The 27,987-nt window shown below is 40.9% G+C and overlaps 1 protein-coding gene across 1 annotated transcript; it reads right to left on the reverse strand.

Annotated features, from left to right (window-relative positions):
- Positions 1-711: 711 nt before the first annotated feature.
- Positions 712-26,885, reverse strand: cyp2u1 (cytochrome P450, family 2, subfamily U, polypeptide 1). Its single transcript, XM_073067152.1, has 5 exons — positions 26,505-26,885; positions 21,966-22,601; positions 19,157-19,318; positions 10,901-11,068; positions 712-5,806 (listed from the first exon to the last, which is right to left on the reverse strand). The coding sequence occupies exons 1-5, from the start codon at positions 26,866-26,868 to the stop codon at positions 5,628-5,630; spliced, it is 1,509 nt and encodes a 502-aa protein (XP_072923253.1). The 5' UTR covers positions 26,869-26,885; the 3' UTR covers positions 712-5,627.
- Positions 26,886-27,987: the final 1,102 nt, after the last annotated feature.

The raw sequence follows: 27,987 nt of genomic DNA on the forward strand, positions 1-27,987 counted from the left end.
ATAGGTACATGTATAGGAGGGGTATGGCAAGCTGTGATCTGGATGCAGGTCAATGGGACTAGGCAGATTAATAGTTCGGGATGGACTAGATGGGCTGATGGGCCTGTTTCCATCCTGTAGTGTTCAATAACTCTATAACAGTAAAAGTTTCTATGGAGACATAAACAGGAAAATGATGGCTTAGATAAATGCACGGCCTCTAGAGAATGAGACTAGTGAACTAATAACAGCAAAGAAATGGCAGCAATGTTGAATCTATTTTTTGCATCAGATGGACAAATTTCAAATAACATCATATAACTTACAAACATCCCAAATGGACAAATTCATGGGAGCTAAGGCAGCAAGAGACCTGGACCAAATGAATTGTATGCTAGGGTTCTAAAGGAAGTGGCTGCAGAGTTAGTGGATTCGATGGTTAAAAATTTTCAAAGTTTGCTAAACACCCAATTCTACCAGAAGTTTAGAAAATAGCTAATGGGAGTTCCTTGTTTAAAAAATGTAAAAGGTGGAAGCAGAGAACTACAGAGCAGTTTACAGCTATTATAGGCAAGATGCTGGAAACTTTGCACTTGTCTTGAGTTTCATTCCTCCACTCACTTTCCCATTTGACTGATATCCTGCTGTAATCTTACACACTATTCCACGAATTGTGATGTTATCTCCTAACCATGTGTTGTGGAAAAGGTATTACTCAGACACGAAGGGAGATCACTTTTGAAAGTCTTTATTATAACATGATACGTATCATGGAGAGCTCAACATCTTAAAGCAGAGTTCTTGAGACTCTCCCCGAGTACACAGACTTTTCCCATTATATAGACAGTGTATGTTATCAAAAGCTTCCAAGCATGTTTGTGAGATACAGCATGCAAGCAGATAATTCCTCTGCTCAATAATCATGTCTTAGCACAGTACAAAAAAATATATAATCAGGTTACTATTTTCCTTATCTATTCGAAGCTACTTCTGCCTGCAGCCTTGAAGCGAGAACAATTACACAGTTCAACTAAAGGAGCAATGGAACATCATGTGATTATGCTTTGATTGCTCCTCCTCAAGCTAGTTGTCACCTACAGCAGTCCTGCAGGAGCAGTTTAAGGCTGCTGTTAAAAAAACTCTTTAACCCCTTAGTATCTAGCTAGTAACAAAATTTCTTCCAGACCATGTATCTATCCAAATATCTTTTAAATGTTGGTTCATTTCACACATTTTGACAGACATTTTCAGGGAAGATGGACTTAATGTTTTCATAAACAAGAGAAAATCTGTAGATGCTGGAAATCCAAGCAACACACACAAAATGCTGGAGGAACTCAGCAGACCAGGCAGCATCTATGTTAAACTGTACAGTCGATGTTTCAGGCTAAAACCCTTCAGCAGGACTGAAATAAAAGCTGAGTAGTAGATTTAAAAGGTAGGGGGTGGGGAGAGAGAACTGGCAGGTGATACGTGAAATCCAGAGGGGGAGGGATGTAGTAAAGAGCTGGGAAGTTGATTGGAGAGATGATGTGAGGGTAAAGGGGATGGGAAATGGAGAGGGGGTTGAGGGCATTACCGGAAGTTTGAGAAATCGATGTTTATGCCATCAGGTTGGAGGCTACCCAAATGGAATATAAAGTTTTGTTCCTCCATCCTAAGTGTGGCCTCATCACAACAGTGGAGGAGGCCATCGATGGATATATCGAAATGGGAATGGGAAGTGGAATTAAAACGGTTGGCCACTGGGAGATCCCACTTGTTCTGGCGTACTGAGCGTAGATGCTCTGCAAAGCAGTCTCCCAATCTAGATCAGATCTCATTGATGTACAGGAGGCCACACTGGGAGCACCCAAATACAGTAAATGACCCAAACAGACTCACAGGTGAAGTGTCACCTCACCTGGAAGGACTGCTTAGGGCCCTGGATGGTAGTGAGGGAGGAGGTGTAGGGGCAGGTGTAGCACTTGTTCCACTTGCAAGGATAAGTACCACAAAGGAGATCATTGGGGAGGGATGAATAGACAAGGGAGTCATTTGGGAGTGATCCCTGCAGAAAGCAGAGTGTGGTGGGGGGGGGGGGGGACTTGGTGGTGGGATCCTGTTGGAGGTGGCAGAAGTTTTGGAGAATTATCTGCTGGATGCAGAGGCTGGTGGGGTGGTAGGTGAGGACAAAAGGAACCCTATCCCTGGTAGGGTGGCGGGAGGATGGGTGAAGAATAGACATGCGTGAAATGGAAGAGATGTGGTTGACGGTAGCATTGATAGTGGCGGAAGGGAAGCCCCTTACTTTGAAAAAGGACATCTCCTTCATTCCAGAATGAAGAGCCTCATCCTGAGATTAAATGCAGCAAAGGCGAAGGAATTGAGAAAATGAGACAGTGTTTTTACAAGTAGTAGAGTGGGACGAGGTGTAGGAGTCCGTGGGTTTGTAATAGACATCGGTGGATAAGCTGTCTCCGGAAATAGAGACAGTGAGATCGAAAAAGGGAAGGGAGGTGTCGGAAATGGACCAAGTGAACTTGAGGGAAGAATGGAAGTTGGAGACAAAATGAATAAAATCGACAAGTTCAGCACAAGTGCAGGAAGTAGCACCAAAGCATTTGTTGATGTAGTGTAGAAAAAGTGTGGGACAGTTACCAATGTAGGCTTGGAACATAAAACTATTCCACACGACAAACAGGCAGGCATAGCTGGGACCCATGGGAGTGCCCATGGCTACCCCTTTTGTTTGAAGGAGGTGGGAGGAGCCAAAAGAGAAATTATTGAGAGTGAGAACAAATTCCGCTAGGCAGAGAAGAGTGGTGGAGGAGGGGAACTGGTTAGGTCTGTTGTCCAGAGAAATACGGCGAGATTTGAGGCCATCCTGGCAGGGAATGGAGGCATATAGGGACTGGACATCCACAGTAAAAATGAGATGATAGAGGCCAGGAAACATGAAATCCTTGAAAAGATCAAGAGTGCGTAAGGTGTCACGGTTTCCATACCACATTTAGTGTGGTTGAAATGGTTATAATGTGTAAATAATCAGAGCTGTTAAATATGACTTCTGAATGCAACCTTTACTTCCTAATTGTTTGGTGGTTGCATACATCAGTGTTGAGGCCAACCCACTGCTTTAAATTTTGACCTTTTGAAAAAGGAAAGGCATTGGGCTGAGGTTAAATAGCAAACTATTATTTTAAGATATTACACTGGATGGCTTGATATAGGTAGAATGGAGGAATGATTGACATTTTAATGGGGTTGGGGTACATGGAAACAGAAGACCCTCCCAATAAAGAATGGGAACTCATTGTGAAAAGATAGTCAAAGCATGATTTTAGTCCTGAAGATCAGGATAGAGCATCTGAAAAACTCTAATATTTTCTGTGTAGTGTAAATCAGTATGAGTTGGCATCCTCAGCTATTACTCAATTTACTGTATCTCTAACACCCACCTAATAACAACTTCCACCAGAGTTCACCCTAAACCCAGTTAACACTAATACAAGCCTAAATCTCACACCTCAAAACATGCACACATTGACAACCGATCCACAGTGGCAGCAAAACTTGAAAAGACTGATACTCTTTCTTGCAGAAAGTGCAGTGAAACCTGAGGAATTGGAGCTAACAAGAGAGAATGTCAGAGCTGTAGGTTCTCAAACCAAGCAAAAACAGGCACTCAGCAAAATGGCCATTGCTGAGACGACTGTCATCCCATTTATGATGCACGTGTGAAGAAGGTCTTGCTGGTATAGGAGTTTCTTTTTACATCAGCCCAAACCTATTCATGTCTCTTTTTCCTTTCAGATATCCAAGAACAGTGAACAATCCAAGGGAGAGAGCAAGGTACATACATTCTAGTTTATTCACCATTATGACAGCCAACATATATGATTAACCACAAATATTTACACATACAGTACCCCACAAAAGTCTCAGGCACATGCAGTATATATAGATAGGGTGCCTTCGAACTTTGCACAGCACTGTAGTAATTTTATATATTGCACTGTACTGCTGCTGCTGCTGCTGCTGCTGCAAAAAACAAATTTCTTGTCATATGTGAATCACGGCCTGATTCTAATATGGGTCTCTACTGTGGACTGACAGTGGGAGGGGAGCAGGGAGAGGGGAATCATGGTTGGGAAAAGGGGAAGGGAGAAGCGGCGAGTGTAAGCACCACAGAGATATTCTGTAATGATCAATAAAGCGATTGTTTGAAATCAAGTGACCTTGCCTGGTGTCGCAGGGCTGGATGTGTCTGCATGCATCAACCACACCACTGCCCTGGTACTCCTCTGACACCTGTCCCACACTGCTTCCGCGGCACTCCGTCCTCGCCACTCCAAATATCTTTTGCTCCCACCATATTTACAAACTTGCTCACCGCTCCATGTTGACAAATATAGTGCCATGTAAAAGTCTTAGGGATCCTAGCTATATACTGTATATGTGCCTAAAACTTCTGCACGGTACTATATCCCAGATACCAATTCAGAAACTTTACTGGGAACATGGAATCCAAAATCATAGCTACATCCATAATGTTTTCAAGATCCTACAGACCTACTAAATTAGGAGCGAAAGTGCAATTGTCCCAATTATAAAGTTAAGTTAGTCAAAGTCTGTCCCGAGCCTTACAGGCTCATCAGGCCGGCCGGTGCTTAAGCCGGTTTCCGTGGCGCGAAGCGACTGAGAGTACGAGACTCCCTCCCGGATAGGACGCCAGTCTATCACGAGGTTCCCAATTATAAAGATCTATAGTATTTGCTTGTTCGTTACTACAGTATTTCTTCCTTCCTTTCATTAAAATACCAAACAGCAAATACTGAAGGAAATATACATCACTTCAACTCTGTGATTTTCATGAATTACCAGAGGATGATAAAACACAAAGTGGTTCATGTGTTTTTTCTTTGCATTGTTCACTGTAAGTTGTAGGCAGTCTTCAAGAGTAAAATATTTAAAATAAAATGCTTAAGAATGCATTGTCCATTCTATGTAGAGATGTCAGATTCAAGATATCAGGAGAAATAGGAAGTTTTCTTGTCTTGTTTAACTATTTCTGCAGAAGAAAAATATATGTTCGTAGGATGAGGCTGAATGATATTTAAAGCTGATCCTGTTTCATAAATTGCCAACGGCGACACATCTAGAGTGCATATTGCTGCACCATTAAAGGAGACAAATTAGAGATTGCCTTTTCATGCAAGTTAATATGGATGTAATATATACAAAGTACTGAAGAGATATCAGCTTGGATGGCTGGTACTATAGCAGTTTGAGCAATTGCTTTACAGTGCCAGTAATCACCAATCGGGGTTTGACTCCTGCCAGTCTCTATAAGGAATTTGTACGTTCTCCTTGTGACAATGTGGGTTTCTTCTGGGTGCTCCAGCTTCCTCCCACATTCCAAAGATGTATGGTTTGGGTTAGTGAGTTGTGGGCATGCTACGTTGGTGCCAGAAGGATGGCAAAACTTGCGGGCTGCCCTAAGCACAATCCTTGCTGGTGTGATTTGATGCAAATGACACATTTCAATGTATGCTTTGATGTTTCAATGTACATGTGACAAATGAAGCTAATCTTTATTTTTTGTCTTTTCTTCATTGCAGCAAATGCTAAACCTCGGAAGACTGTAGCCTGTTCCAATATGTAGTTTATCTCTTAACTGGAATGATTTTAAAAGGATGTGGAGACAGAGTGAGACCAAATCGACCAGTCATGTTTGGTGCATCATTGGTTTCAGGAAGTTTGAAGAAAAATGACTGCAGGAGGCTGCTGAAGATAAGGAAGAGTTCCATCTTTGCCATTTGCTCTCCCATACAGATTCTTTTTCCTAGTCAAAAAAAAGGATTGATCAATGTATAACAAATCATTATGGTGTAATATGGCTCTATTCTCTTCATTACAGACAGGCATTAGATTTCCAACATTGCAAAGCCCTATTCATAGAAACATAGTAAAACAACAGCATAATACAGGCCCTTTGGCCCACAATGCTTAGCCGAACATGTACTTACTTTAAAAATTACCAAGGGTTACCCATAGTCCTCTATTTTTCTAAGCTCCATGTACCTATCCAGGAGTCTCTTAAAAGACCCTATCATATCCGCCTCCACCACCATCGCCGGCAGCCCATTCCACGCATTCACCACTCTCTGAGTAAAAAACTTAACCCTGACATCTCCTCTGTACCTACTTCTATGCACTTTAAGACTGTGCCCTCGCATGATAGCCATTTCAGCCCTGGGAAAAAGCATCTGGCTATCCACATGATCAATGCCTCTCATCATCTTATACACCTCTATTAGGTCACGTCTCATCCTCCGTCACTCCAAGGAGCAAAAGACTAGTTCACTCAACCTATTCTCGTAAGGCATGCTCCACAATCCAGGCAACATCCTTGTAAATCTCCTCTGCACCCGTTCTATGGTTTCCACGTCCTTCCTGTAGTGAGTTGACCAGAAATGAGCACTGTACTCCAAGTGGGGTCTGACCAGGGTCTTATATAGTTGTAACATTACCTCTCGGCTCTTAAACTCAATCCTATGGTTGATGAAGGCCAATGCACCTTATGCCTTCTTAACCACAGAGTCAACCTGTGCAGCAGCTTTGAGTGTCCTATGGACATGGACCCCAGGATTCCTCTGATCCTCCACAAAGCCAAGAGTCTTACTATTAATATTATATTCTGCCATCATATTTGACCTACCAAAGTGAACCAACTCACACTTATCTGGGTTGAACTCCATCTGCCACTTCTCAGCCCAGTTTTGCATCATATCAATGTCCCGTTGTAAGCTCTGAGAGCCCTCCACACTATCCACAACAAGCCCCAACCTTTGTGTCATCAGCAAACTTACTAACCCATCCCTCCACTTCCTCATTCAGGTCATTTATAAAAATCACAAAGAGAAGGGGTCCCAGTACAGAACCCTGAGGCACACCACTGGTCACCAACCTCCATGCAGAATATTACCCATCTACAACCACTCTTTGCCTTTTGTGGGCAAGCCAGTTCTGGATCCACAAAGCAAGGGCCCTTGGATCCCATGCCTCCTTACTTTCTCAATAAGCCTTGCATGGGTACCTTATCAAATGCCTTGCTGAAATCCATATACACTACATCTACGGCTCTACCTTCATCAACATGTTTAGTTATATCCTCAAAAAACTCAATCAGGCTCGAAAAAGCACGACCAGCCTTTGACAAAGCCATGCTGACTATTCCTAATCATATTATGCCTCTCCAAATGTTCATAAATCCTGCCTCTCAGGATCTTCTCCATCAACTTGATCCTGAGAGGCAGGATTTATGAACATTTGGAGAGGTATAATATGATTGGGAATAGTCAGCATGGCTTTGTCAAAGGCAGGTCGTGCTTTACGAGCCTGATTGAGTTTTTCGAGAATGTAAGCTTGACTAATGTATTGGAGTTTTTCGTGGATGTAACCAGGAAGTTAGACAAGGGAGATCCAGTGGATGTAGTGTACCTCGATTTTCAGAAGGCATTTGATAAGGTCCCACATAGGAGATTGGTGGGTAAAATCAGAGCTCATGGCATTGGGGGGAAGATATTGACATGGATAGAAAACTGGTTGGCGGATAGAAAGCAAAGGGTAACGGTGAATGGGTGTTTCTCGGAATGGCAGGTGGTGACTAGTGGGGTGCCACAGGGCTCGATATTGGGACCACAGCTGTTTATGATTTACATCAATGATTTAGATGAAGGCATTGAGAATAACATCAGCAAGTTTGCTGATGATACTAAACTGGGTGGCAGTGTGACATGTGATGAGGATGTTAGGAGAATTCAGGGTGACTTGGATAGGCTGGATGAGTGGGCAGATACTTGGCAGATGACGTTTAATATGAATAAGTGTGAGGTTATCCACTTTGGGAGTAAGAACAGGAAGGCAGATTATTATCTGAACGGTGCAGAGTTAGGTAAGGGAGAAATACAAAGAGATCTAGGAGTCCTTGTTCATGAGTCACTGAAGGTGAATGAGCAAGTGCAGCAGGCAGTGAAGAAGGCTAATGGAATGTTGGCCTTTATTACAAAGGGAATTGAGTACAAGAGCAAGGAAATCCTTTTGCATTTGTACAGGGCCCTGGTGAGACCACACCTGGAGTACTGTGTACAGTTTTGGTCTCCAGGGTTAAGGAAGGACATCCTGGCTGTAGAGGAAGTGCAGCGTAGATTCACAAGGTTAATTCCTGGGATGTCCGGACTGTCTTACGCAGAGAGGTTAGAGAGACTGGGCTTGTACACGCTGGAATTAAGGAGATTGAGAGGGGATCTGATTGCAACATATAAGATTATTAAGGGATTGGACAAGATAGAGTCAGGAAATATGTTCCAGATGCTGGGAGAGTCCAGTACCAGAGGGCATGGTTTGAGAATAAGGGGTAGGTCATTTAGGACAGAGTTAAGGAAAAACTTCTTCTCCCAGAGAGTTGTGGGGGTGTGGAATGCACTGCCTCGGAAGGTAGTGGAGGCCAATTCTCTGGATGCTTTCAAGAAGGAGCTAGATAGGTATCTTATGGATAGGGGAATCAAGGGATATGGGGACAAGGCAGGAACCGGGTATTGATAGTAGACGATCAGCCAGGATCTCAGAATGGTGGTGCAGGCTCGAAGGGCCGAACAGTCTACTTCTGCACCTATTGTCTATTGTCTAACTTACCAACCACTGAAGTAAGACTCACTGGTCTATAATTTCCTGGGCTATCTCTACTCCCTTTCTTGAATAAGGGGACAACATCTGTAATCCTCCAATCTTCCGGAACCTCTGGGGAGATGCTGATTCTAGGCCGATGCCCCTGACTGAAGCATCGCAGGAGAACACAGAACATCGGGAGCAGCGGGTTAGCTGTCGTGGGCTGTGTGCCTGGAGGGCTGCGCCATTTTGGTGTTGAGTCTCTGGGCGCAGAGCTCGGAAAAAGTGACGCAACAGTCTTTTAACATCGTAAATCAGCGAATTGTTTGATATGTCTCCCCTCTCACTGTGAAATGGGGACATCTCTTTTTCTCTTATTAGGGAGAGAGAGAGACAGTGGTATGTCAAATTACCGGGTGAACGAGTAGTTTTGGGGTACTGCAAATCTGTGTCTTTACTGATGCTTTGCTGCACGTTTGAGTGCTCAGTGGAGGGTGCTGATGTTGTTTTGCTGGTGGGGGGAGGGTCATTGCCTTGCTGCTGCTTGTGCCTGGGAGGGGGAGCCGGGGGGGGGGGGTTCTTTGGGGTTGTAACGTTTTAACTGTCGTTCATTCTTTGGGGCACTCCTCTGTTTTCGTGGATGTTTGCGAAGAAAAAGAAATTCAGGATGTATATTGTATTGTTGTACACATTTCTCTGATATTAGATGCATCTATTGAAACATTCCCATAAACTCTCCATCTCAGATTCTACCCCTCACCTATGACCTTGCTGATTAATCTGCCAACCTGCATATTTTTGCAACATGGGAGGGAACTGGTACAGCCAGAAGGAAGTCTGAACTCCACACAGACAGCATCCAAGGTCAGGATTGAACCCACGTCTCTGGTGCTGAGGTAGCAACTCAACTAGTTGTGCCAGAGTGCCATCCAACTGTCATTTCTACATCTACCCTGGCAAGATCTTAAGAATTTTATGTTTCAATAAGATCATCTTGAGAGACAAAATAGGTTCTGACTGCTTAGTCCAGAAATCAAATTGGTAAGTCTTTCTTCAACTGTCTCTATTGTATGTTCCTTTGTTCTTAGGTAGACCAATAATGTCATCAGTACCCCTATATCATTTCAGCAAAACACCTCTACACTTGTACTCATCCTCTTGCAATGAAGACCAGAACATTATTTGCCTTCTAGCTTTGCTTGCTATATCTGCACATTAATGTTCAGCGATTTTTGCACAAGGACAACCATGTTTCTCTGACTCTCCAACTTATTTCCTTAGTTGACAAATAATACCATTCACATGAAAGGATGTAGAGGAAATTGTTTTAATACAATTCTGCCTTTAACTGCAAGAAACTGCTGTGGGTTGTGGACACAGCTCAGCACATCATGGAAACCTGATGTAAGAGAATGCTGGCAAAATTGAATACTGGATTCAGTTTAATCTTCTTACTACCTCAGTACAGCAGCTAATGCAATCAAAGACCCACCCACCCTGAACATTCCCTCCTCTTCCCACTCCCATTTGGCCAGAAGATATAAAAGCCGGAAACCACATATTACCAGGCACAAGGACAGATTCTATCCCACTGTTATAAAATTACAGTGCCCATGCCCTAGTGCATATATGTCAAACTCAAGGCCCGCGGTGGAATTATCTTTGGCCCGCGAGATAATATCTAATTACTATTAAAGCTGGCCCCAGTAATCAAAGCGCCTATGGCATATGATATGGCTAATGCTGAGTTTATTCAGGTACCAGGTTTTCAGGGTTTTTAGTGTTTATTCGGCAGTCTTGCTCAGCAGTCTTCTTCATAAGAAACGGAATTTGTAAAGTGAAACACTTTGTAGTTATAGCAGAGACTGAGACACATGAGAGCAGGCTGAAAAAACGGAGGCATCGAAAGCTGCGTTCGCACGCGTCCGACTGATCCGGCCCGCATGAAGCTGCATTTTGCTCAATCCGGCCCGTGACCTAAAATGAGTTTGACACCCCTGCCCTAGTGCAATAAGATGGGCTCTTAACCTCACAAATCTACCTAGTTATAGCCCTGCACCTTATTGTCTGCCTGCACTGCACTTTTTCTTTAACTGTAACACTTAATACTACATTCTGTTACTATTTTCCCTTGGTATTACCTCAATGTATTATTGTAATAAAATGATCTGTATGGTTGACATGAAAACAAAGTACCTCAGTTCAAGCAACAATAATAAACAAATTTACCATTAAGAATGCTGTACTACACTCAAAAATAAACTCTTACCTATTCCAAAAGGCATAAAAGCTTCATTTTTTACTATGTTTCCATCTGTGTCCAAGAAACGAGAAGGATTGAATTCATCAGGTTGCTCCCATCTGCTTGGATCTCTGTGGACTGACCACAGATTTGCAATCACAATGCTCCCCTTAGGAATGGTATAACCTTTGAACTCTGGAAAAAAATCATTATTTGAGAGAGGGATGAATCCGAATACTTTATTCCAAAATTTCTTTGCTCAATCTGCTAAAACATTCATAAACATAGAAATCAAAATATTGTACTTTGATTCCTGTAAGTATTTTGTTTTTCTTACCTATTTAAAGGCTTTTAGACTATTTCCTCTGGTCCATTGACTATCAGATAGCCCTATGCAATTGGATTTGTTCCAAACAATTTATTTATTGCTGATGTTTTTGGGGAATAATGGTGTGAGGCAAATTGATTTTCCAGACATTTAAATTATGACTCATTATAAGGTTCATAATAGGATGAAAATAAACAATGAAGTCATAGCTGACTCAGATCTCATGTTAAATATAAACTAATAAATAACAGCACAAAAATGTTTTAATTATTGTTATAATAGTAAGGAAACCACAGAGACTAGAATCTTTTTGCCAGCATTCTTTTACATTTGAGAAAGACACAGCATTTGATAGAAGCTAGGATGCTAACATACATTTTAATATTTCTAACTGATCTCAATAGTCTTTGTACTTCAGAAGTTGGAGCAATCAATCATTTGGTGAAAGAGGAGTTGATTTCGGGAAATGAACATGATCCAAAATGAATCTGGCATGCTGATGATGAATTGAAATTTTGGAAGAAGAGGGTGGGAAAAAGATAGGAAGACACAATCAGAAGAGAAAACTGATCAATAGCACAAGAGATTCTGCAGATGCTGGAAAACTTGAGGAGCACACACTAAGCGCTGGGGGAGCTCATCAGTTCAAGCAGCATCTATGGAGAAGAATAAGTAGTCAATATTTCTGGCTAAGACTCCTCATCAGGAAAACTGGTCAGTAGTATTGTGACTGCTAGTGCAAAGTCTGAGATGCCGACGCTGGCTTATAAATATTTTCTAGGGCAGAGAACTGAAGTCAGTGTTTGCAAAAAGGGGAAAGGAAACTTACATTTATACAGCACATTCAACATCTCTTGAGGGACACACTTTCCAGATAATGAAATAGCACACAAAGTGTAAATATTGTTTACTGTAGGAATCATGACTGTTAATTTTGATGCATACAGCTAAGGTGCACTATGTAGTGATCCAGGTAATCCTTTATAATGTTGTTTGACAGATAAATTGTAAGCAGGACCCTTAAAATAACTTCCTTGTCATTTGATTATATGGCCTGTTGTATCTAAATGCACGCAGTATACGGAATAAGGTAGACTGCAGCACAGTTGCAGGTTAGCAGGTACGATGTTGTAGGTATTCCTCAATCATGGCTGAAAGATTACAGTTGGGAGATTAAGGTCCAAGGATATATATTGTATCAAAAGGATAGGCGGGAAAGTAGAGGGGCAGGATTGCTCTGTTAGTAAACAATGAAATCAAATCCATAGAATGAGGTGACATAGGGTCAGAAGTAGTTGAACCATTGTGGATAGAACTAAGGAACTGCAAGGGTAAAAAGACCCTGATGGGAGTTGTATCCAAACCCCAAACAGTGTGAGGATATGGCTTACAAATTCCAATGGGAGATAGAAGATGCATGCCAAAAGGGCAATGTTACAGGGGACTTCAATATGCAGGTAGATTAGTAAAATCAGGTTGGTGCTGAATTACAGAAGGAGGAATTTCTAGAGTGGCTATAAGATAGCTTTTAAGAGCAGCTCGTGGTTGAACCCTGAGAGGATCAGCTGTTCTGGATTGGGTGTTGTGCAATGAACCAGAATCGATTAGACAGCTTAAGGTAAAAGAACCCTTAGGGGAAAGTGATCATAACATGATCGAATTCACCCTGAAATTTGAGGAGAAGCCTGAGTTAGAGATATTAGTATTGCAGTGGAGGTAAAGGAATTACAAAGGCATGAGAGAGGAGTTGGCCAGAATTGATTGGAAAAGAACACTGGCAACGATGACTGGAATTTCTGGAAGCAATTCAGAAGGCACAGGATACATATATACCTAAGAGGAATAAGTATTCTAAACAAAAGATGACACAATCATGGCTAACAAGAGAAGTCAAAGTTAACATAAAAGCCAAAGAGAGGACACATAATAGAGCAAAAAATAGTGGGAAGTTAAGAGGATTGGGAAGCATTTAAAAACCAACAGAAGGCAACTAAAAAGTTATTAAAAAGGTAAAGATGGAATACAAAAATAAGCTAGTCAATACTATTAAAGAGGATACCAAAAGTTTCTTTAGATACAGTACATAAAGTGTAAAAGAGAGGTGAAAGTGGATATCAGACCACTGGAAAACAATGCTGGAGAGGTCGTAATGGGGGACAACGGAATGGAGGACGAACTGAATAAGTATTTTGCATCAGTCTTCACTGTGAAAGTCACCAGCAGTGTGCTGCAAGTTCCAGGTACTAAGGGCCATGAAGTGTGTGAAGTTACCATAACTAGAGAGAAGATTCTTGGGAAACTGAAAGGTCTGTAGGTAGATAAGACACCTGGACCAGATGGCATACACCATCTGAACGAGGTGGCTGAAGAGATTCTTGAGGCATTAGTGATGATCTTTCAAGAATCACTAGATTTTGGAATGGTTCTGGAAGATTGGAAAATTGCAAATTGACACTTTTCAGGAAGGGAGAAAAGAAGAAGGAAGGAAACTATAGGCCTGTTAATCTGATCTCAGTGGCTGGGAAGATGCTTAAGTCGATTATTAAGTATGAGGTCTCAGGATACTTGGAGGCACATGAAAAAATAGCCCATTGTCAGCATGGTTTCTGCAAGGGAAAATCTTGCCAGATAAATCTGTTGGAATTCACTGAAGAAATAACAAGAATGATTGGCAGAGGAGAATCGGTTGATGTTATGTATTTGGATTTTCAGAAGGCATTTGCAAGCTGCTTGACAAACTATGAGCCCATAGTATTACAGGAAAGATTCTTTATAGATAAAGTGGTGGCTGACTGGCAGGAGGCAAAGAGTGGGAATAAAGGGACCCTTTTCAGGCTGGCTGTTGGTGTCTAGTGGTGTTCCACAGGAGTCTGTATTGGGACCGATTCTTATTATGCTGCAGGTCAATGATTTGGATGATGGAATTACTGACTTTGTTGCAAAGTTTGCAGATGATATAAAAATATGTGGATGGGCAGGTAGTTTTGGGGAAGTAGAGAGGCTACAGAAGGACTCAGATAGATGCGGAGAATGGGCAAAGAAATGGCTGATGGAATATAGAATTGGGAAGTGTATGGTCATGCACTTTGGTGGAAGAAATGAAAGGGTTGACTATTTTCTAAATGGAGAGAAAATACAAAAAACTGAGACGCAAAGGGACTGGGGAGTCCTTGTGCAGAATTCCCTAAAGGTTAATTTGCAGGTTGAGTCTACGGCAAGGAAGGCAAATGTGATGTAAGATTCGTTTCAAGAAGACTAGAATATAAAAGCAAGGACGTAATGTTCAGAATTTATAAAGCACTGGTGAGGCCTCACTTGGAGTATTGTGAGCATGTTTGGGCCCCTTATCTTTGAAAGTATATGCTGAAAATGGAGAGGGTTCAAAGGAGGTTCACGAAAATGATTCCAGGATTGAATGGCTTGTCATATGAAGAGCGTTTGGTGGTTCTGGGCCTGTATTCACTAGAAGTCAGAAGAATGAGGGGTGAGCTCATTGAAATGTATCGTATAGTGAAAAGCCTTGATAGAGTGGATGTGGAGAAGATGTTTCCTATGGTGGGAGACCAGAGGAGGAATATCTTTAGCAAGAGAGTAGTGAATCCGTGGAATCCTTTGCCACAGGGTACTGTGGAGGCCAAGTCTTTATGTATATTTAATGCAGAGGTTGACAGATTTTTGATTTGTCAGGACATCAAAAGATACAGAGAGAAGGAAGGAGAGGAAAATCGGATCAGCCATGATGAAATGGCATAGCAGGAGTGATGGACCAAATTGCCTAATTCTGCTCCTATATCTTATGGTCTTATAGACACATACATAGAGGTTTTTCAAGGTTTTAGATGTCATGCTGAATCTTTTGCAAACTTTTAAAGAGGCAGAAGCATGCTGTGCTTTCTTCATAACTACATTTACATGCTGGGCTCAGAAGAGATCCTCTAAAATGATAACACTGAGGAATTTAAAGTTGCTGAGCCTCTCCACCTCTGAGCCCCTAATGAAGACTGGTTCATGGATCTTTGGTGAAGTCAATAATCAGCTCCTTGGTCTGGCTGAAAGGTTGTTGTTTTTGTTCAATCTCCCTCTTATCTCCTGATTCCGCACCACCTTTGATTCAGCCAACAACAGTGTTGTCATCAGCAAACTTAAATGTGGCATTGCAGCTGAGCTTAGCCTCACAGTCATAAGTACAGGTGTGCGCCGCTTAATGTCCATGCGGACAATGTCCGATCACATATACGTCTGTGGTCCTGATCGGAGAATGTGATGTAGTGACGTAACCAACGTGGCCGACGTAACCAACCCAAAAGTGTTTACATTAACATTTAAAAGGCAAAAAAAAACTAAAACATTTACTGAAAATAAAACTTTAAAAGTAAAAAAAATTATTGTGTATGTATGTATTATAGCATACAGTATGCAGTTTTAGTGTAAATTCTTGGCTATTTAGTCAATACGGGTACATTACAGTACAGTAAAGCGATACTCGATATAGGTTCGCAATGTATATAATATGGTGTTCACACAACGTCCAAATTGCATAATGTTGGGTTCCACGTAACGTATCAGGGACGTTAGGCGACGCATACCTGTATAAACCGAGCAGAACAGGGGCCTAAACACTCAGAATTGTGGTGCACCTGTACTGATGGAGATTGTGGAGGTGCTGTTGTCAATCCAAACAGACTGGAGTCGGCAATTGAGAACACTGAGGATCCGAATGCATAAGGAGGTATTGAGGACAAGATCTTGAAGCTTATTCAGTAGTTTAGAGGGGATGGTAGTATTGAATATCTGTAGTCAATAAAGAGCATCCTGATGTATGCATCTTTGCTGTCCAGATGTTCCAGGGTTGAGTGAAGAGTCAAAGAAATGGCATCTGCTGTGGACCTATTGTGCCAGTCGTGGAACTAAGTAACTGTAGGATGGATCTAAGTCATCTCTCAGGCAGGAGTTGATACATTTCATCACTAACCTCTCAAAGTACTTCATCACTGTGGATGTACAGTAAGTACTGTGTTGGCGTGTGGCCAAGTGGTTTAGGCATTCATCTAGTGATCTTTAGGTTGCTCGTTCGAGCCTTGGCTGAGGCTGCATGTGTGTCCTTGAGCAAGGCACTTAACCACACACTGCTCTGTAACAACACCGGTGCCAAGCTGTATGGGTCCTAGTGCCCTTCCCTTGGACAACATCGGTGGTGTGGAGAGGGGAGACTTGCAGCTTCAGCAACTACCAGTCTTCCATTAAAAAAACCTTGCCCAGGCTTGCGCCCTGGAAACTTTCCAAGGCACAAATCCATGGTCTATTGAGACTAAGGCTACATCTACAATACCCCAGATAAATCCATAACCAAAACTTTTTCTCTTCGTTTTTACCCTCCATCCACACTAAAACGCCGTTTTCATCCTCCGAAACTGGAGCTTTTCAGGGTGGGTATTTTTGAAAACGTTGCTTGGGTAGATCAGTGTGGACGGGTAACCGGAGACTTTTGAAAATGCTGTCAGACGGCAGCACGCTATTTCATTGTTTTCTTGAACGCAACCTAACAATTTCAGAACAGATGGCAAAGAGACTGAAGCCAGAAGAGTTAGAAATGTACTCACCAAATACTTTGATCCATAACTTACTGAATAAATAAGTACGGTATATTGTACTCATTTTGCCCTGTTTTCTGTCCTTGCTCGTATGAAGGTGGTTTACCTATTTATGCAAGTACTTCTCTGGCAATAGATGTGTAACAGCCTAATGTAACATTGTATGGAAATACAAGATAACACTGATGCAGACATGTTTCATACATTTAACAAGGTGCTTTATTAATGCAACAGACTTAGTCAGTTTTTCAATGTTCGTCGTCAGCCGGATCAATCTGCCTGTGAACTCCCTGTCGGTTGCTGCTGTATGCTCCAGTATTTGTTTTATTTTAGTTTTAAGTTCTCCTGCGCGAGAGCCAACAGCTGTCCGTCGTTTTAAGTTTTTCTAGTCTGTAACTACACAAACGTGCATTTTTATGGCGAGATTCAACACCAAACATGTTGCTTGTTTTCAGTAGATGTGTCCTACGCATGCGCAGGAGGAGGAGATTCGCAGAAATCTCCATTTCAATGTGGATAGAGATATTTTGAAAAAAGCATAGTGCGGACGCCTATCGTTTTTACGTGAAACCGGCGGTTTCAAAATTATCCGTTCTAGTGTGGATGTAGTCTAACAGAGGCCTACACACAGCAAGTACTACTGGACAATAGTCAATGAGGCAGGTTATTGTGTTCTTCTTAGGCACCGGTATAATTCAAAAGTGCTTGAAGCAGGTGTGTACTTCAGATTATTGAAGTGAGAAGTTATAGATATCCGTGAACATTCCAGCTAGTTGATCAGCACAGGTCTTTAGTACTCGGCCTGCTACCTCCACTGGCCGGATGCTTTCCATGGGTTCACCCTCCTGAAGAATGCTTTCATGTCGGGCCCTGTGGAATCCTTCATGTTTTGACAGTCAAAGCGAGCATAGAAGGAATTGAGCTCATCTGGGAGTGAAGCCTTGTTGTCACCTGTCATCTGGTCTCACTTTGTAAGAAGCAATAACATTCAAGCCCTGCCACAGCTGTCAAGCATCCTTCACTGATTCAAGCTTGGTCCGGAATTGCCACTTCACCTGTGATATGGCTTTCTGGAGATCGTACCTAGATCTCTTGTAACTTATTGGTTGCCAGATCTGAAAGCCACCAATATGATCCACAACAGATTGCCGATGTCATAGTTCATCCAGGACTTCTGGTTGGGGAAGATTGTGAATGCGCTCATTAACATCATATAAATTCAGCCCATTCTGGTTAATTGGGACACATTGGACCAATACATTTTGGGCCAATTAAGCAGCTCCCCCAATTAGATAGTTTCATGGAAATAGTCAAAAAGGTATAAAAAAGACAAATTGGTATTAAAAAAAGGTAACAACTTGTGTATTTAAACGAAATACAGAACAAATTCGAACACTACAGTACTATAAAACTGTGTATTAGTTCCTAATAGTTATCAACTGAGGAATTAATCCAGTGTACCCAATGAACAAAATCAGCACAAACACCTATTGCAGATAATGAACTGGCTTCATCCAATGCTTTCAATCATTTCATCCTCCAAATCTTTACTTTCATTGTAACATTCAAGATGATTGTCAATACCTTCAAATTCTTCTTAGTTCTTAACTTGAAGTAGTGAAATCATTTCATCTTCACTCCCGGCCATTTCTGGCATCACCAATCCTTAATGCTTGAAACCATAGTGAGCAAAATAGTTCAGAATTGTCTTACTGATTATTTTTCACCAACTATCAGTGACAAAAATCACTGATTTTGAACATAAACACACACAACTGATGCTATTTAAAAACTGTTCACTCTATGCATGTTGTACAGTCTACTGGCCACACAAGTGTATGTGACTGAAGCTAGTCAGAACCTGTTCGGCAACAGTCTCCTGCCCCAATTTAGCAGTATGGTGTCCCAGATAAATGAAGATAATCCCAGCTATTTTATCAATTAGTTTTTGTTCTTTAAGAGTTGTCCTAAATAAGCGGCTGCCCCGATTAACCAATGGCCCAATTAATTGGAATCCACTGTAACTTAATAATTTATCCCCATGGCAACCCTAACCTCAACCTATTTGAGATACTCCCTTTGAACTATCCATGCCTCCATCACCATCTCTACACCTTTTTCTTGGTTTCCCAATTCTAATAAAAAAAATTTCAACTTGAAACATTGACTCTATTTCGTTTTCCATAGATATTGCTTGATCTACTGAGTATTTTTATTTGCATATTATATAACTTTGTGTCAATTAATAATATAAATACATAATGTCCGATTTATTATATGATTATGTATATTCCAGCAGAAAACCTGCTGAATCTTTAGAAGCCATTTCTTGTGTAATAACTGCAAATTTGGTAGCACACTTACCAACAGTTTCTGATGCCATATGTGGGATGGCTAGTGGAACAACTGTTGTCATCCTCTGAATTTCCATTATTGTTGCTTCTGTGAATGGCATGTGATGTCTGTCTTTGTAAGAAGGAAGTCTAGACTCACCAATAACGGCCATGATTTCTCTATGAACCTGTTCTGCAAAAAAAAGAATTTTGTTTACAGACCAATCCATCATGCCTTATATGGGGGCAACATGAGTGAATCTGCAGATGCTGGAAATAAATACCAAAAAAAAACACAAAATGCTGGCAGAACTCAGCAGGCCAGACAGCAACTACGGGAGGAGGTAGTGACGACGTTTTGGGCCGAAACCCTTCATCAGGAGTCATGATGAAGGGTTTTGGCCCGAAACGACATCACTATCTCCTCCCATAGATGCTGTCTGGCCTGCTGAGTTCTGCCAGCATTTTGTGTTTTTTTTATGCCTTATATGGTCATAGTCATAGGTCTGTCTCAGTTCATTATGAATACAATAAAATTGAGTAAAGCCTGGAAATTCATAAATATTATGTTAAATTAAATGTCAAATTTCTACTCAAAATTGTTTTACACAAAATACATGACCTAACAATGAGATAAGCTCTGAGTAATGTCAGCAAGACCAAGGAGCTGATTATTAACTTCAGGTGGAAACCAGAGGTCTATGACCCAGTCCTCATCGGAGGATTAAAAGATAAAAAGGGTCAGCAACTTTAAATTCCTCGGTGTAATAATTTCAGAGAATCTGTCCTGGGCTCAGCACGTAAGTACAATTACAATGAGAGAATATCAGTGACTCCACTTCCTTAAGACTTGGCAAAGATTCGGCATGACATTTAGAAAATTGACAAAACTTGTAATGAGCTTATTGACTGGCTGCATCACAGCCTAGTAGGGAAACACCAATGCCCTTGAACAGAAAATCTTACAAAAAAAAGTAATGGAGATGGCCCAGTCCATCAGAGGTAAAAGTCTCCCCACCATTGAGCACATCTGCATGGAGCGTTGTTGTAGGACAGCAGTATCCATTAATCCATCATCAGGGACCCCCACAACCAGGTCATGCTTTCTTCTCACTGCTGCCATCAGGAAGAAGGTACAGGAGTGTCAGGATCCTCACCACCAGGTTCAGGAACAGTTACTACCCCTCAACCATCAGACTCCCGAACCAGAGGGGATAAGTTCACTCAACTTCACTAGCCCCAAAACTAAACTGTTCTCATAACCTATGGACTCGCTTTCAAGGACTCTTCACATCATGTTCTCAACATTTATTGCTTATTTATTCATTATAATTGTTACTATTATTATTTTCTTTCTTTTTGTGTTTGCACAGTTTATTATCTTGTGCACACTGGTTGCCTGCCTATTGGTGCAGTTTTTCATTAATTCTGTTATGGTTATTGGATTTACTACGTAAGAATGACCACAAGAAAATAAATCTGTGTTGTATATGGTGACATATATGTACTTTGAACTTTGAACATCAATGCACTCTCACCTTTGTAATATATAACATATATCTTAAATATTGTAAATCAATGCAAAGTGCCTTATAGAAGTATTAGCAAACAAAATGTGACCCTTATTTATACTAGGTCTATTGTTCAGAGATAAGGTGCATTTTAAGAGAAAATAGATAGAAAGCTGAGGCTGAGCACTTGAAAGTCAGAATTTCACTGCTCAAGATCTTGGCAATTTAATTCAGTTAGCAATGAATGGGAAAATGAAATTGGAGATGTTGCAGTGACCAGGTGAAAAGTATTACAGATATTGCTGAGATGTAGAGCTGGAAAATACAAGAATAATAATAGAACATTTTTAGCTGAAATTTTCAAAACCAGGATGAGAACTGTAAAAATGGTTTAACTGTTTAATATCAAATACAAGGTCTAGGATAAAGGTAGCAGACTATGGAGAACATCAAGTAGAGAAGATAGAAGAGGGGAGACTGGAAGTGAAATCAACAAATACAAGTTTGAGGGCTTCAACTGCATGAAATGGTGGGGAAGGGAGGAGTGAATCAACATTTTGATTGCAGAAATGGGTTGTTTTGGTAATTGCATGGATAAGTGGTATAATGACATTTTGCTGTCAGATGTAACACCAACCAAGGTCTGATAATTACCACAGCAAGGGATGGCACTAATGGCTAAGAAGCAGCATTGATTTAACGTGCTCAGGGAAGCTCGCTGTCCATATTTGCACCAAAGTTCTTCAAACTTTACATCTGTGGATCCATCAATATAAGTTTACTCCTAAGCAGGTCCAGGTCCAAAAATGTGAGACTCTTGCCTTGTATGATGAAGTGCAGTCATGCAACCACTCCAGAACAACAGCCACTTGAGAAACACGCCATAAAACTTCAGCAGCAGAGTAAAATGCACAGTTTTGCATTAGATGGCTATCATTTTCAGAGTGTTTCTAAATATTTCTGATATTCAAAAGCAATTAAAGATTAATTGAACAATTTAAAAAGTAATAGTAATTGCATCTCTTCAACCATTTTTAAAAATCAAAAAAACTGAAAATGTAATTAGTTGGAGAAAAAGTAACCTTTTCAACCTTTTCGTTTCTTTTCAACCTTTGACAAAAGTACATAGATGAGATTTTATGTATTGAAATGTAGATTGGCTCAGGGTAATGATGCTACCACCCTTCTTAATGAAACCTCCATGCTTAACTACAGCTTTCCATTATTCTTATCATGGTTGGCATACTGTTTATGACACATGCACATACTATCATCCTTCTACTAAGGATTACTTAATGAGTCCCATTATAAAATATGGTTAATCATTACCTTGGACTTCTGGATGTGAAGCCATTATAAGAATAGCCCACAGCAAAGTATTGGATGTTGTATCTGTCCCTGCCACAAAGAGATCACCAATGATGTAAAATAAATAATCTTCACTGAAGCTTGTATTTTGGTTCCGTTGTATTTCACAGTCTACCTCTTTTAGATAAAAATCAATAAAATCACGAGGGTTTTCAGGATCCATAGTTTGTCGGTGCTCAGCAATAATTTTTTTCAGAAATAAAGTTACATCCTTTACGGTTTGGGCAACCTCTTTGAAAGGCCCAAAAGGTAAATACCTAAGGACAGGAAATACATTGATGAGCATTGCAGGGCTGTTTGATGCTAATTTCATTCCTCGAGCAATCAGATGCAAAATGGATTTAAATTCTTCATCATCATAGTCAAACCGTTTTCCAAGGCACATTGAACAAATGATGTTAGATACAGCATTATTAATAACATGACAAGGAGAAAAGGCTGTTCCCACTGCTTTCGAAAGCTGTGACTTCACCATTTTCAGTTCCTCTAAGATTTTAGGCTCTAGATCAAGTTTCCCAAAACCGAAATGCCTCAAAATTGAGAGGGAAAATCTTCTTTGCTCCTTCCAGACCAAACCATATGGTGCAAAGACTATTCCTGAAAATAAACACAGATGTGCATTTATTTATTACTTTCATACATACCCGAATATTCCTAAATAGTTCACAATCCTTAATTATTCTATAATCATATATTTTCTAAAGCTAGAGAGAGTATGACCAAGCACAAAAAGGAAACAATCTGCTGGGGGAACTCAGTGCATTAGTCAGCATTTGTGGAGGAAAAGGAATTGTCAATGCACCTGGTTGAGACCCTTCATTGGAGAGCAGAGAGGAAAGATTGCTAGTATAAAGAGGAAAGTGTGAGGGGTCAGACAGGTCAGTAGGTATGGCGACACTTGTAGGCTGCCCCCAGTACATCCTTAGGTGTGTTAGTTGATAACGTAAATCACACATTGTATGTGTTGATATACATATGATAAATAAATCTGAATTTGAGTAGGTGATTGTTGGATCAAGGGTGATGAATGATGGACGTGCCATTAAATGATGAAGGGATGGGGTGGAGGGGTAATAGGTGGAAACAGAATATGAAGAATACCTTTGAGTAAGGTGGAGGGGAGGGAGTGTAAAGGTGGATACTACTGCTGTTAATCTAGGAATGTTAGAATCAGATGAGTGAGGAAGGTGATGATGAATACATCAGGGGAGAAATGAAGGCATGATGGAGCCAGATGGGGGAGTGGTGCCAGTGGGTGAAATGTATGGGATCTGGGTGTATAGAACTAGGAGGCAGACAAAAATAAGCACTGGTGGTTGGAGGAGTTTGGGAGGAAAAGGGGAAGCTTCTAGTCCTGATGCAGGGTCTCAATGCAAAGCGTTGACAATTCCTTTTCTCCAGCAGATGCTCCCTGACTCACTGACCTCCTCCAGTAGTTAGTCCTTTGCTCCAGTACCCAGTCTCTGAAGTATGACCCAATTGCATTTCATACCCTATTTTAAGACTATTACGTTAATAGGATTTGTGAAATAAAATAATTTTTAATTACATTACATCCAGTTCAGTTCAGTGGAATAGTTCACAGCAAACAAGTAAATTCCAAGTGTAGGACATCATGTTACTGCACTGAGCCCATATCACTCTACTCCTTCCATATCTACTTTTCCTTTTAACCTTTCTAACAATATCTGTCTCTACAGCCTTCGCTAGCAACTCATTCCAAATAATCACCACCCTTTGAAAGATTCATGCCTCAGATCTCCTTTTAGTTTTTTCCCCTTTTATTCTAGACTCCCTACCCTGGGAAAGAAGATTCTGCCCTCATAATTTCGTAAATCTCTGTAAGGTGAACAGTCAGCCTCCATCCAACATTCCAGTAAGAATAAACCAGCCAATCCAATCTCTCCTTGTAACTACAGTCCTCCAGTCCTGGCAATGCCCTGGTGAATCTCTCCCACACTGTCTCTGTTGCTACCACATCCTTCCTGTAGGGTGGCAATGAAAGCTGTACACAATACTTTGTGCAGTCAAACTTCTATTCAGTTTCTACAGTAGGTTACATGGTCGGCACAACATTGTGGGCTGAAGGGCCTGTAATGTGCTGTAGATTTCTATGTTCTATGTTAATGTTTGGTACAAATGCAAAAAGACATCTCAACTTTTATCATTTCCTCTTATATGAGAGTAAATATTATTAGTAACTTGCATCTTGCGAATAATTCAAAGAAATAGTAATAATGAAATTAGTCTTGTTGCACCATTTCAAGCAAGAGTTTCTCCTAGTCCAAACCAGCACCTTAAACTATATGGGCTTCCAAACCCTCCTAGTGTCTGCATGAGTCAGGTAGTTAGCCCCACTTGAATATGTAGGTTTATTATAATATTTTAGGTAACTGTTCAAAATAAATTATTATCTGAGGTCTCTAGCAGTCAATTAAGTCATTGCTACAGTACTCTTAAAGACATGTAATTTTTTTGTATTCTTGTTTCTGTGAAACAAAAAGCAATTTTCTGCATTCCATAACTGCAAGCTTTTAAGATGTATCTCATGATAGGCAACAGATCTGAAATGTCAATCCTCTCGATACTACCTGACTTGTTCAGCTGCACCACATTTTTTTTCTGTATTTCCACAGCAATTTAGATTGAGAAATATAGTCTTCAAACCAATGAAAGATCAGCCTAACATTTCGGATGAAAAATTTCACCTCTGACAATGTTGTATTCCTTTAGAAATGCACTAAGTATTAGAAAAGTATTAGCCGAAAGTATAAAATGCACTAAGTATTAGAAAAGTATTAGCCGAAAGTATAAATCAAGCACCTGCCACACTCTCCACACGTAGCAGCATGGACTTTGATTTATAGGAAACATCATACTTACAAAATGAATATTTTCATTTGAAATACAAAGTAGAAAAAACCTCAGGAAAGTTATAGAACTTTGATAACAGTGTTAGTGCACTAAATGCTGCCCCAGTAACACAAGACAATTCTAGAGCAACATCCATATTTCCAAAATCTTTGAAAGAATACTGTACTATCAATCTTCCTTTTTGATCTAAGTTACATGCATAATTTTCACAATATTTTTTTAATCTTGAAGGAGAGCTGGGCCCTATTGGAAAGCACACTATCTAAACAGTGATATTGCTCATGACTTGTATGTCTTTTGCATGGAGCAGTAGCTCTAGCTATGACTAGAATCTGCCCCCGCAGTACCGTGAAATGCCTTTAAACCATTATTACACCAAGTCATTACAGAAATAATTTCATGAGAAATTGATTCTAATCTGCTCTGTAAATTACCCTGAATTTTTATACCACTCTAGCCTTTATCAATTTTGATTTCTTTTATGGAATGAGTCTCTGAAGCAAGAAGTATTTGAGGGTAACATTTTTCCCCTTTAGGTATTTGTGGGAGGCCAGTGGAGTTTTTTCTTTTTTACACTTTGGATTTTTTGATTGGAGAATGTTTTTTATTCCTTTTTAAATATTTTGAAATCCTTCCTTGATTTGTCTCACTGCTTCTTTGCTTTTCAAGTTAACAGTGCTCACTGTTGTCATACTTAAGGGAACTTATTAAAGCATTTTATATCTTCTGCTATAACGATTGATAGTCTTAACTGAATTGTCATGTTCACTGTGTTGCTGGTATTTTTCCATTGATTTCAGAGCTCCTACGTAGGAGCAGAGGTGTTAAAATGTTCTTATTCGTGAGTCCCTTTCAAGTTCCAGTCTTTTAATCAACATAACTTTGGCCTTTCCCCTGGTTTCTCCCTACTGTGATGTCTAATTGTAATTAGAACCAAAGATTCCAATGAAGTCGTAAAGTGTTTATAACTTCTCAGATTCTTTTGCCTCTTCTGTTTCAATTATTTCCTTATTACCTCAAAAATACTCTTTGAAGACCAATAATCTGGAAAAAAGACAAGTGCACATCAACTGGGGAATTGTTTAAAAATCATTTAATTTTTTTTTAGAATTTCCAGCTGCCTAACCTATAATGCTTTCACAGTTTTAACTTTGCACATTATCGATTAGCACCCACTTTAGCCAGTTATTAGCTCTATCACAAATAGTTGCCTGCTTACATGGTATTTAAGATAATTGCCACCTGCTGACATACTCATAACTGAGTGATAACGTGTCACTTGTTTTTAGTGACAGTACTCAATTACTCACTGATAGTCTTCTTTAATAAGAGGCTATAATTTTATTCACACATACTTTTAAAAAAAAATCAGTTGGTATCTTCAACTGGTGCAATTTTTAAGCAGTAGGGATATTGTCATCTATGGCTGATTTTTTTTCAACAACTTACTGATGCACTCTTTAACTGGCTGATGATCAAACAATAGCATCTAATTTAATCATATGGTGCTCTGGCAGATATTGGCTTGTTTTAGAGCACGTTGACTTTTATGGACACGAATCAGGTAAACCATTAATCGGTTAGTAATCTGACAGTTACTAGAATCCTCTCCACCCCCTCGCTAACCTTTGCGCTGGGTTATGATCGTTATCAGGGGGATGGTTGGTCTGTCGGAGAACACGTCGGCACTGCGTTGCAGCGCGTCTCTGACCGCCTCGAAGCCGTTCAGCACCACCAGCAGCCGGCTGCCCAGGTACAAGCTGGAGACGCTGCCGTACGTCTCTGCCATGGCGCTGAGCAGCAGATGCGGAGGGAGCCGAGCTCCCGAACCCAGGCCCGGCAGCGAGCCGATCAGGGGCCAGCGCCGCGGGCCGGCGGGGAGCCGGGCGCGGTCCCGAGCCCGAGCCCAGCGCTTCACCGCGCAGTGAGTCAGCAGGAAGACAGCGGCCACCAAGAGGACGGTGAACCAGTTAAGGCCGTCCGCCGCCATCTCCCTCTGGCCGACACGGTCACGTCACGCAGGCCAGGGTCAAAGTGCGTGCGGGGCCTAACCTTCAGAAATAGGCTTTAAATGCTGGAAACTCGGGAAACAGTCAACTTTCAGCTCGAAGATCTTCCCTAAGACTGGAGAGAAAGAAAACAAATTAACTTAAGAGTTTCAGAGCTTCTGGGGAAGGAATGGTCAGGATGAAGGGAATAACTAATGAATTTGTTGAGGTCTTCTGCTTTATGGGTGAGAAAACCCAAAAAGTATGAATTGAGGGCATTTAGGGAGTAAGAATAGAACATAGTAATCTACAGCACATTACAGGCCCTTTAGACCACAATGTTTTGCTGACCATGTAATCTACTCTAGAAGCTGCCTAGACTTACCCTACTGTATAGCCCCTATAATTTTCTAAGCTCCATGTATCTAAGAGTCTCTTAAAACACCCTATTACTTCTGCTTCCACCACTGTCGCCAGCAGTGCATTCCATGCACCCACCACTGTCTGGAAAATCTCACCCCTGATATCCCCTCCAAGATACTTCCAAGCATCTTAAAACTATACCCCTTCATGTTAGCAATTTCAGCCCTGGGGGAAAAAGCCTCTGACTATCCATACAGTCAATGCTTCTCATCAAATTACACACCTGTATGAAGTCACCTCTCATCCTCCATCACTCCAAGGAGAAAAGGCCAAGTTCACTCTACCCATTATCATAAGGCACGCTCTCCAATCCAGGCAACATCCTTGTAAATTTCCTCTGCATTCTTTCTACAGTATCTACATCCTTCCTGTAGTGAGGTGACCAAAACTGCACACACTAATCCAAGTGGGGTCTGACCAATACAAACAAAGGAATATTAAACTTGAGAATTTAAGGCTATGGGACATAACAATGGACCAGTATGTGTTAATGGTGAGAGAAAAACTGAGCCAATTTCACAGATGGATGAGTTGGACTGTAGACAATAAAACACAAGAGTAGAATTAGGCCATTTGCCCCACTGAGTTTGCTTTGCCATTCAATCATGACTAATCCTTCCTTCCCTCCTCAGCCTCACTTTCCAGACTTCTTCCTATAACATTTGATGCTATGTCCAATCAAGAGCAACTTAAGCTCT

The sequence above is a fragment of the Hemitrygon akajei genome, chromosome 15 (genome assembly GCF_048418815.1).
Source record: "Hemitrygon akajei chromosome 15, sHemAka1.3, whole genome shotgun sequence".
Classification (NCBI taxonomy): domain Eukaryota; kingdom Metazoa; phylum Chordata; class Chondrichthyes; order Myliobatiformes; family Dasyatidae; genus Hemitrygon; species Hemitrygon akajei.

Coding starts and splice junctions, on each gene's coding strand:
- cyp2u1 (XM_073067152.1), bottom strand. CDS start 26,868: ATGGCGGCGGACGGCCTTAACTGGTTCACCGTCCTCTTGGTGGCCGCT. Junction 11,069..19,156: donor TATGGCATCAGAAACTGTTG/GTAAGTGTGCTA, acceptor ATTTTTTTCCAG/AGTTCAAAGGTTATACCATT. Junction 5,807..10,900: donor TTTTATGCCTTTTGGAATAG/GTAAGAGTTTAT, acceptor TTTTTTGACTAG/GAAAAAGAATCTGTATGGGA.